The sequence below is a fragment of the Nelusetta ayraudi genome, unplaced genomic scaffold, assembly GCF_046127955.1.
Source record: "Nelusetta ayraudi isolate G7.1 ecotype Tasmania unplaced genomic scaffold, CSIRO-AGI_Nayr_v1 ptg000120l, whole genome shotgun sequence".
NCBI lineage: Eukaryota > Metazoa > Chordata > Actinopteri > Tetraodontiformes > Monacanthidae > Nelusetta > Nelusetta ayraudi.
Genome location: NW_027466170.1, coordinates 2,993,278 through 3,003,483, shown reverse-complemented (window position 1 = coordinate 3,003,483; position 10,206 = coordinate 2,993,278). Strand labels below are relative to the sequence as shown.

The 10,206-nt window shown below is 47.3% G+C and overlaps 1 protein-coding gene across 2 annotated transcripts in view; it reads left to right on the top strand.

Moving 5' to 3' along the window:
• Positions 1-4,086: 4,086 nt before the first annotated feature.
• Positions 4,087-10,206, top strand: part of fli1 (Fli-1 proto-oncogene, ETS transcription factor) — a 33,234-nt gene continuing 27,114 nt past the window's right edge. Inside the window, exons 1-2 of one of the 2 annotated variants that reach the window (XM_076049700.1) lie at positions 4,087-4,295; positions 6,134-6,246. In XM_076049700.1, the coding sequence (XP_075905815.1) occupies positions 6,181-6,246 (66 nt within the window). In that variant the 5' untranslated portion in view covers positions 4,087-4,295; positions 6,134-6,180. The remainder of the gene's footprint in view (positions 4,296-6,133; positions 6,247-10,206) is intronic. The other variant, XM_076049701.1, reaches the window with a different exon arrangement.

Genomic DNA, 10,206 nt, shown 5'->3' with positions numbered 1-10,206 from the left:
GGTCACGGGATTTATGGGGCAGCCAGTGATTTAGACTCTTCAAAATGGCACAGCAGCTCTCGCTGGCTGGCCTTCTTCCACATGCCCTCGTTTTCTTGGGGTTTATTTTACCTTTGCACTCCATTGGCCAGGATGACTCCCCTCCTGGTAAATGATTTTTTTTTTTTTTTTTTTAACTGGTAAGCAAGCACCTTGTTTCCTCCTGGTGCCCAGCCTGGTCCGGAGGCGGCTGACAGTGGATAAACGGTGAAAACCTCAGAGGACAGGAATTCTGCAGCGTTTACTGTAGTTTGTGTTGCCAGTGGGACTAAAACAATGGGGCGCACGCGTTAAAGTTCTTCGATAGCAACGACAACATGCACAACCACCCCCTCCCCCCAACCCCCCTCCTGACCTCCCCCCTCCACCCATCCGTTTTGATTAAATGCATACCACAACATGTCGTTCGTGGCCATTGCATGCATTCTGTCTCGACACCACATGTCCTTCCACAAACATCCCCCGGGGGCAGGAATACCGCGGCCCAGCACATGAGGTCGCGTCGGGCTCGGATCAGGACTCCTCCGCCTCCTCCTCCTGCTTCACCTCCTCCTCCTTCTCCTCGTCCTCCCGCCGCCGCCAACCTGATGAGTGGCAACACATCAGGGAGGTCGTTAATTTATAGGGATGCTATTACCTTCATAAATGCTTGGCTCATAAAGTGACTGCCTCGCTTTAATTTAATACTTCCCCTTGCTAATGATCAGCACACACACACACACACACACACACACACACACACACACACACAAGTGGGCGCCCTGCATGTGTGAGCAGCTTTCAAACGGGAGAGGCTGTTCTGTGTTCTCTTTTGGTTTCAAGGCAAACAAACAGCAAGAAAAGGTTGCAGCTTTTGATGTCGTGGTTATTAAATGTGCATAAGCCTGTCACAGCGGGTCACCTGCACGGCGAACCGGATGGAAAGCTTTCTGAACGTCCTTGTTTAAAGAAGCCTGTGCAAGAACCGTCTAAATGTAAAAGACTGCGGAAGCTGGGAACAGTCGGCGGTTTCGAGCGTTCGGTGCAATCAGCAACACGGGATGTGTGTCTCAAATAAACTCTTAATAAACTCATACACCAACGTCAAGTCTTGACTAAGTATAAATATATATAGCTAGCTAATAGAAAAGCCCTCCTGGTCAGTTTTATTCTTCTTCTTCTCTGAAAAAAGCCAAACAATCCTGATGCAGCATCCATGGTATTTCCCCTTTTCTCTTTTTTTGGTTGGCAACAGTTTGGCTCAACTTGCTTCCCCTTCCCCTTTTTTTTCACAGGCCATTATCGCCGTAAATACGAAGAAGGGCTGGCTTTTATCTATTACCATTATTTAGCCCAGAGTTTGGCAAGATGGATGTCATGGAGTCAGAGAGGGAGGCGTCATGAGGTTTTCACCATATATTTTGTGTGTGTGTGTGTGTGTGTGTGTGTGTGTGTGTGTGTGTGTGTGTGTGTGTGTCGGTCCAGGCCTCTCTGGAAACTCTGACCCATTGCACAAAAGAGACTTTAAGGTGAGAGAGACTTCCTTTTGAACACGATCCCTCTGTTTGCACACTGCTCCACGTCCGGCTCTTGGAAGATTTGATATTGCACTGCCCTGCCTTCCCTGGTGCCACGCTGCCATTTTCCCTCTCCCCGAGGAGCCCAGAGGAGGAGAAGAAAAAGAAAAAAGCCCACTGATCTCCATCTGCTGATCATCTCTCGGTAGCCCCTTCAGCTAAATAAATAACTCATTACACTTCTGAGTACGGAGACTTCATTTACTCTGCAAGATGTAATCGCAGATGTCTGTAAGTCGCCCAAAAATACGAGTGTTGTTGGTGGAATCCCAGGAGAAGGAGTTCTGAGATGTTAACAAGGCAGCGAGGCGAGGCTGGCAGCCACTCCACGTGGGAAACGGTTGTCGAACGGCAGACTGTGGGGCCTCGCTCGCCAGCGGGACTTTTTTTTTCTTCCTTGCGTGTGATATCAAAACAAGCTTGTGGTAAATAAGAAAGACTGTCTGGAGGTTTTTGCCACGTCAGAAATGCACACAATCGGCTTGCAAACACAAAGTGTATTTCACGTCAGAAGAAGAAAACACAGATGAAACAAACCGACAGAAAGCTTCTTGAAATATGTTGCCTTTTTCCCCTAAAGATCCAGTTTTACACACGTTTCCAGGCTAAAGTTTCACAACTGAGTTTCATAGTCTCTACATTTCAAGAAGATTAGCGTATTTAACCCTCTGTTTACAGCCTTCCACTAATTTAGCGTCCTGCTACAGCCTCAGCTGGGAGTGTTGCCACTAACCTGGAAGAGCTTCTTCCTCAATAATTCAGGTTCCTATGGCTGCACCCAAACACTTGAGTTTGGCTCTTTTTGGTTGACACATGTATGTTGTTCACGCACAGCCAAGGAAAAAATCCACAGTGACGCACTAGTCCAGCAGGCAATACAGGGTTTGGTGTTTCAGGGGGCTCGTTTCTCATTTCAGGGGAGTACACAGACAGGATGGAGATGTGGAATATTCATAGAAATTATGTATTTTGCGCAATACGGGACCTTAAATGTCGAGAAGTGGATCAAGACAAAACGTTGAGGACTTTTTCTCCTACAGATACTCTGATTCCCATCCTGTGGTGGCCGCACGGCGACACTGCCTCTTTCCAAAGTGTCCCGAACCCTCCGTGTTGTGTTGCAGAATGGGATCTGTTGCCGTCCAAAACGTGTTAGAAAACGTCTTGTACTGTATCCTGAGGAAGGCCACACAGCAGGCGCATGAATGCCATTTCTCAGTCAAACGGATGTTGGCCTTTCCTGCCATTGTTTGGTGCTGGGAACTCCATTATCAGCGTTGTTGTTTTTAATCACTGCATTAGGAAACGGCGCAACAAACAGAAAGTCCAGGCTGCGATGAAAGACAGACTTTTTTCTTTTTCTTAAACCTCATGATGCCCCCACAGTGTAGAAAATCAAGTCTGTCCTTACTTTTTGAGATCGAGAGCCAAACAACTGCTACAAGAAAGTCACATGTTTGGAAGTAACCCATTGAAATACAACTTTATCAATGGTGGCTCGTCTCGTGGAGGCTTGAAATTGTGCCCCAAAAGAGAGATTTGCACCCGTGACTCAATCATTGTGCCGAATTTCCAAGTTTTCAGCCATTGTTGCGCTGCCGCCGTGTGACAGGCGACCTTGATGAGGCCATAAAAGTCGGTTGGGTGACTCGGCTCCACATCCTCTGAAGGTGAGGAGGGGGCGAGGGGGAAGAGGCTCCCGGTCCGAGACGAGGCCAGCGGCGTGAAGGAAATAGAGTCAGTGAAGTGAGCGGGGGTCAGGCGGGCAGGAAGAGACGGGAACCCCTCAGCTGCAGCAGAGGAACTCGTGCCGCTTGCGTCAAATCCTGCGGGAGGCGCCGGCAGCAGGGAGATGGATGGGTGTCTGCTGACGGCTCAGTGTCACAATAAAGACATTTAAAGTCGTGTGAAGGTATTCATCAGTTGAGGTGTGTAGGAATTAAAGTATACACATTTTACAATATTTTCCCTTTAAAAGTGTCTGTTTGTGGGTAATGGTTTTCAAACTTTTATAGCACTTCACACTACTATGTTATTAAAATGATTTGTCGTGGTTTGTATTTTGAATTAAATGCTACTGTTTAATGGAACATAGTTCCCTTTTAATTCAATACTATTTACCAGCAACATTTGAATAGATCGGACTGTATTATTATTATTATTATTATTATTATTATTATTATTATTATTATTATTATTATTATTTCATTATCATTTAAAGGCATGTTTTGACGGCACAGACTTGTGGACTTTCAACGACAAAGTTTATCACACAAAACGAAACAAATGAATCGCGTGCTTTAACGCGCTTTTCTGCGGCGAAACGTGCGGATTTACGGCGCCCCGTTTCCCTCTCTCTGCTTTTCCCCTTATTTCATGGTTCAGTGGCCTCTCACGGCAGGCGAGGGGAGGTTTTCTCTCGCCGCTCATTGGTCGCGACTCTCCACCGTCTCAGCAGCATTTCCATTCATGCACCCGGCGCTCCTTTTCAGCCCCTCTCTAAATAACTCACTGTCATCATCACCATCATCATCATCACCACCGCCATCTGGAAGAGGGGGGAGACGCACGCCTCTGCCCAGATCGGAGGATTCTAATTGATTAATCTCTCCTCGGGAAAAGTAAATAAACTGTCGGAGGAAGCGATCGGGGTCGACTTTGGAGGAAAGCAGCGCGGGCGGAACGACACAGAAACGACAGGTGAGTGCGGGGAAAAGTGGCGGAGAACGAGGAGACTCGCGTCTGTTTGCGTCCTGCCCGGGCAAAAACACGCACGAATCACGTTTGACTCGATTTGTCGGCTGTAACTGACGAGCAGAGGGGTGTTGTCAAGCCGCGGCGCTGCGTATGCGCACACCGTCAGAAAATAATTAACACCTCGCGGTGGCAGCGGCGGCACGGCTCTCATCTTGATGTTTAATGAGTTTGACTTGAGCCGGGGGGGGGAAATAATAAAAACTTTATTCCCGGTTTGAGTAGAAATAAAACAATTTCGTAATTATAAAAGAATACGAGGGAGTGGGTCCACCAGGAGAAGCTGGGTGGAGGAGGGGGCTGAGTGCGAGTTTTTTTTTTCTTTCTCCTTTTTCTTTTTTTTTTTTTTTTCTAGCTGGAAATCAGTTGGTTCTCGTTTGTGATGGATAGCAGCAAGGTAAGATGCTTAAAATGTAACACTAGAGGGGTCCCGGCCCACGGGGCCGTCTCAGAGGGAGGTTCGCGCCGTTATTCACCAGTCCTCCTCCGCCTAATTGGCTGCAGATGCCGCGTCCCGTGCTTCTTTTTCAGCGCGCAGAAATTGGATGCATTCGGGGGACTTTATGAGGCGAGTCCATGCGTCGGGCTGCGAGAGCCAGAAAAGAAAAGGAAGAAGAAGAAGAAGAAGAAGAAGAAGAAGAAGAAGAAGAAGAAGAAGAAGAAGAAGAAAACGAGGCATGCTCTCTTCATACCCTGCCACGTTCTCTGACCCCCCCCCCCCTCCTCTCCTCACCCTCCTGCCCCACCCAACCAGAAAATCGACATGATCAGCAGCCTCGAGAGAAAAAAAATAAATAAAGCCTGCAAATAAAGCCCCCCCCCCCCCCCCCCCCTCACCGGTGTCCCGGCTGCAACCGCTGCGTCCCGGGGAGCCAGCGCGCGCCGCTCGGTTCACGTTTGGTTTGCTGTGCAGCAGCCGTTTGTGAGTTGCGGTATGCGCCACTGGCTTCCTAATGATTGCGCACTTGGAGAGGGAGGGCTGGAGACACCGTCCTCTCGGTGCCCTTTCACCCCAGACTTTGTAAGCTGCACTTATTAAAGCGAAAAGTGTTTCAATATGTGGTTAGCTTTAAGGGGGGAGCGAGAGAGACTTTTTTTTAAAAAAAGAAAAAAGTTGGGGGTTGGGGTTTGGGGCCCTCTTCATCCTGGCTGCCCAGCTACTATTGGTCGACTTGGATCCGATTCATCAGCGTTACTAGTTGGTTGTCCCTTTTCTTCGCTTTCTTTCCTTCATTGGTGTTGTTAATGTGCGTGGGTTGGGGGAGGAGAGGTGTAGTTGGGGGCGGGGGGGCTCTAAAGCATCTAAAGCTGCCCTCGCCGCACAGGAGACACACGGCGTCTCTGTCTGCGCACTGTTTGTGTTTGTGTGTGCGGTCAGACGTGCAGGAGGCCATTAGGCAAAATCTCACAACACTTTTATTTTGGTGGAAGTGGTAAAAAACCACCACCCTGGTGCAACCGACCCCCGCGACCCTCTGCTCCCCCCACCCCCGCCCCCACCCCCTACTGCGGCCATGCGCGTGGAAGTTGTCTATACCTGCTGTCATGTCAGGTGCAGGAAGTGATGTCAGGCTGAGAGGAAGAGGGCCTGGTGTTCACTGACAAGGGATTTTATGATAGAAAACACCCCAGGCCAAGTCATAATAATAATAATAATAATAATAATAATAATAATGATAATAACAATAATAATAATAATAATAATAATAATAATAATAATAATAATAATAATAATAACAATAATAATAATAATGATAATAATTATAATGAATTCCTCTCTGCAGGGCTCACTGGAACACTGAGCACTCCGGGGCCTGTCTGTCACGTAGACATGTTTCAAACTGTCCCTGACACCTCGTCTTACGTCAAGGTAAGACATCACCGTCTCTTCCATCAGGTAAAGTTGGAGGGACACGCTCGGAGTGCTCTTCTTTTCTGCTCTTGCCATAAATTGCTGCAATGTTTTGCTGTGAGTTATGCTGCTGAAGAGAAAATGGTTCACTGAATAAATCAGAAGGATGGAAAAAAAAAAGGAACGGAAATTTCGCTCTGTGTGAATCCGGAAGTGGAATCAAACTGACTTTTCCCGGTCTGTTGACGCTCTGCCAAGCAGTGAAATGAATGAACGTTGGAATTTTTCAGAGAACCATTAACACCTTTACATTAAAACAAAGTGTGCAGTGCTGCTGCTGCTGCTGCTGCTGCTGCTGCTGCTGCTGCTGCTGCTGCTGCTTCGGCTCTGACGTCATGAATCTCTCTCTCTGTGTCCTGACAATGTAAATAGCAACAGCCCACATCTGGTTTTCACATTTTTTAAAGCTGCGTCTCAGGTGGCGCAGCGGCGGCAGTGAATACCTGCAGCCCGAGCAGAGGCCCAGCAAAACACAGGCCTTTATTCCGAGCATGAAATAATATTTGAGCGCATACAATGGCCGCATACAAGTTGAGCGTGCACTCATGACTTTTTTTTCCTTCCCCCCGCCTAAATCCATCTTAATAATCTGCGCTGGCCGAGTGCGGGGACTGTGGCTCATTAAAGCGTGTCATTGAGAAGAAGAATTATCTTTATAATCAAGGTTTCTTTTTTCTTTTTTTTTTTTACTCCAAAGGGCGTCGTGTGAATGTTTTGAAGGCTTGACTTCCACTTTGGAATAAGGGCTCTTTTCATCCAGCCCCAGCACAGCAGACTTGGGGACTTTCAGAGACACGGCACAGTTTCCAAATTGTTTGTCCAAAGATTTTTTTTTTTTTAAGCGCCAAACACTCCACCTTTTAAAGGCTTCCCAGAGATTGGCGTTACATTTTCGTGCGCTTTTTGCATCCGTAGATTTAACACTTGTCATTCGTCTGAATCCAATAATGTTGTTTTCCACTTTTATCCGGGCTCTCTTTTTCAATATCGCGCCTGCTTCCAGGGTTTCAGTATTTACTCATTGCGTGCTGGTCCACTCACACGCTCGGTCCACATGCAGCAGGAGATATTGGTCCTGATGTGGCACGCCTCAATAGAAAATGTAAAGAAGAACTCATTCCCTCATTCCGCTGGCCCAGCATTTGGTTTTGTTTGGTTAAGGCCAGGCGAGACGGAACTCTCCAATAAAAATAAATCTCAAATTAATTATGGCCCGGAGCAAGGGGCCAGACGGTTCGTGCTTGCGCTGTATGCGCTGCAGACGTTTTGCCTTCAGTGTTTTGACTCGAGACGAATGATCTGAATGCGAGAGTGACGGCGGGCGAAAGCTGGGCTGTCTCACGCTGACAGGGACTATTTGTTTGTCAGAGAAACCCTCCGCCCAAAGAAAGTAAAGTGTGGGCTCACTTGTGGTCGTGATCAAATGATTTATCGCTGGCCACAAGCAGCGTTGTTGACTTTTCTTTTCTTTTCTTTTTTTTTTTCTAAACATCAGTTGGAAACTGTCGTGTGACATTTCTTGTCTCAGTCACGTGACTCATGTGGTCAAGTCTGAGCAGTAAAAGACTAAAAAAACGAACTAACGCACTATAAACACACACACACACACACACACTCATACGTATATATATATGTATATATATATATATATATATATATGTAGAGAGAGAGAGAGAGAGAGAGAGAGAGAAAGAGAAAGAGAACCTTGTGTGCAAATTTGAAAGGTTCTATGTTGAGCAATATTCAAAGTTCAGGTTTGAAAATCACCCTTTGGTGATGTCACAAAGGGCACTTATGCCTCATTGATATTCCACACTGGCTCAGCTAAAGGACACTTTGTCTTAATCCACATTTGAACATTGCTCAAGTGCCAAAAAAAAAAAAAAGAAATCAGTTTCAGTTTTTCAGTGTGAGGCTGGTCCGCTGGTGGCCTTACAAAAAAAAAGACCGGAAGATGATGGGCACAGCATGGGGCCCTCAAAATCGCGACGTTGCGTCCGAGTAGTAGCTGAGAGGTCCAAGCGTGAAGCGTGCATGTGCCGTCCTGCCGCTGCTGGCCCGGTGCCCCAGTGGTGCGAGGGAAGAAATGTCTGGCTGTCTACTTCCAGCGTCGAGCCAGATGTTCTGTGGTTTTGCTGTGTAAACCAACTTGCATCTGTTTATTGGCCTCCCAAAATGTTTGTTACCACTGTATCCATTATGGTCTTGGTAGGTCCTGGACCCCCAACTCCTGCTAATAAGCCCTGGGACCTGGACTGGGCTGGTATTTTATTGCAGGCAGGCTGTCAGAGAGAGTGAGTGAGTGATCGTGTAGCGGCTTTTGTTTTGAGTCATAGGCGAACGGCTCAACGTCTCAATGGTTTTCATGATGTAACCCAAAGTGGAAGCATCGGGCGTCAGAACGACTTGAGGTAAAACCAACGAGACACATCTGAGCGTGGAAACAGACGTCAGCGGGCGTGTTTCTGTCACCGCTCTTATGTCCCCGCTAGAGGATCACCAGTGCGAAGTACCATCGTAATCACCTCTTTATTTTCTGACTTTATCACTCGTCTCCCTCGTAATAAAATTCATATGAAATCTGTAGACGCTCGCTGGAATGCCGGAGCAGGGGCGCAGAGAAAAACCCGGGGGGGAGACAGGAGGGGGAGGAGGGGATTAAAAAAAAAAAAGGCCAGCCAGTCACCCAAGAGTTAAACAAGGTGTCTCCCTTAATTACACGAGCCTGGACTGGCCCCAGGCAGGAGAAGCCTTGACCCTTAGCAGGATCCAGATGTGGTGGTCCCAGGGGCAGGGGCCCATCAGCCCCGGCAGACCCCCAAGTTGTGCGCAGACAGACGGGCCCTGCCTACAGCCGCCGCGTTTGACCGCCTCGCCTGAAGGCAGAACCCCAACACTGCACAAAAACAACAGTCCCTCACTGAACTTCAGGCACCCCAAAAAAACCACGCAAAAAAAGAAAAAACGTCTCGACTTTCATTCCGTTAAGTTTCGCTTTTAAAAGTTTTCTCCTTTTTTTTCTTTCTCTCTCAGCCAAGATGGTTGCTTGAGAAATACGTTTTCTAGAAATCTGAAAACCACAACAGTACATCCTGGCCAACGGTATTTCCCTTGATGTGAGCCTTCCATTGTTTGAACGGAAACACGACTCAAGCCGTGAAAATTTAACTTTTTTTCCCCCTCTCTTTCGCTGTAATGTTAGTCTCAGTCTTTTGTCGGCACTGAAAACCATGCTCAAAGAATTTACAGCAAATTTGCATTCGCTTGGCGTCAGGACCAGATGCAGCGGCAGACTTATTGTTTTAACTTTGGCAGATTGTCCGGAATGGTCTAATTCCAATTTCCCCCCAGCAGTTGCTCAGGTATATCACCTCAAGGTCCATCCCGTACTTTACAGAGGAGTGTGTTCTAAAAAGTTCTGCCTCAATATACAAGGAGTTTCATAATAAAAACAGACAATGGGGGGAAAAAATAAAATGAAGACGTGGGACTGGATATTGTTGAAAAAACATTACACTCCCTACTTGGAGCTGACATATCCCCTCCTTTTTTAAGTCGATTCATGCTGTTTTCACCCATTCAGCCCAGACGCACACGTGTAGAACAGACCCGCAGACTGTAGTGCGGTTTGGATCTAAACGCTTGCTTTTCTTTTTTCTTTCTTTTTTTTTTAAATGTTGTCTAAGGGGGGAAAGAGGGAGGGGGGGGGGGGAACAAAAACTCAACAGAGAAGTGCGACCCTAAAGGAAAAGAAAAAAGAAAAAAAAAAGGAAGCGATGTTGTAACAACGCCCCGTAGGTGTCCAGGTTCCCCCCCTCCACCCCGCAGGAGAAACATCTGCCCGCATCCTCACACAAACTTTATTCCTCGTCTCACTTTCTCCATGTAAAACGCAGGATAAACCCCGCGCGGAGCGCGGCGGGCTGGTTTGCGCACGGGGATGGA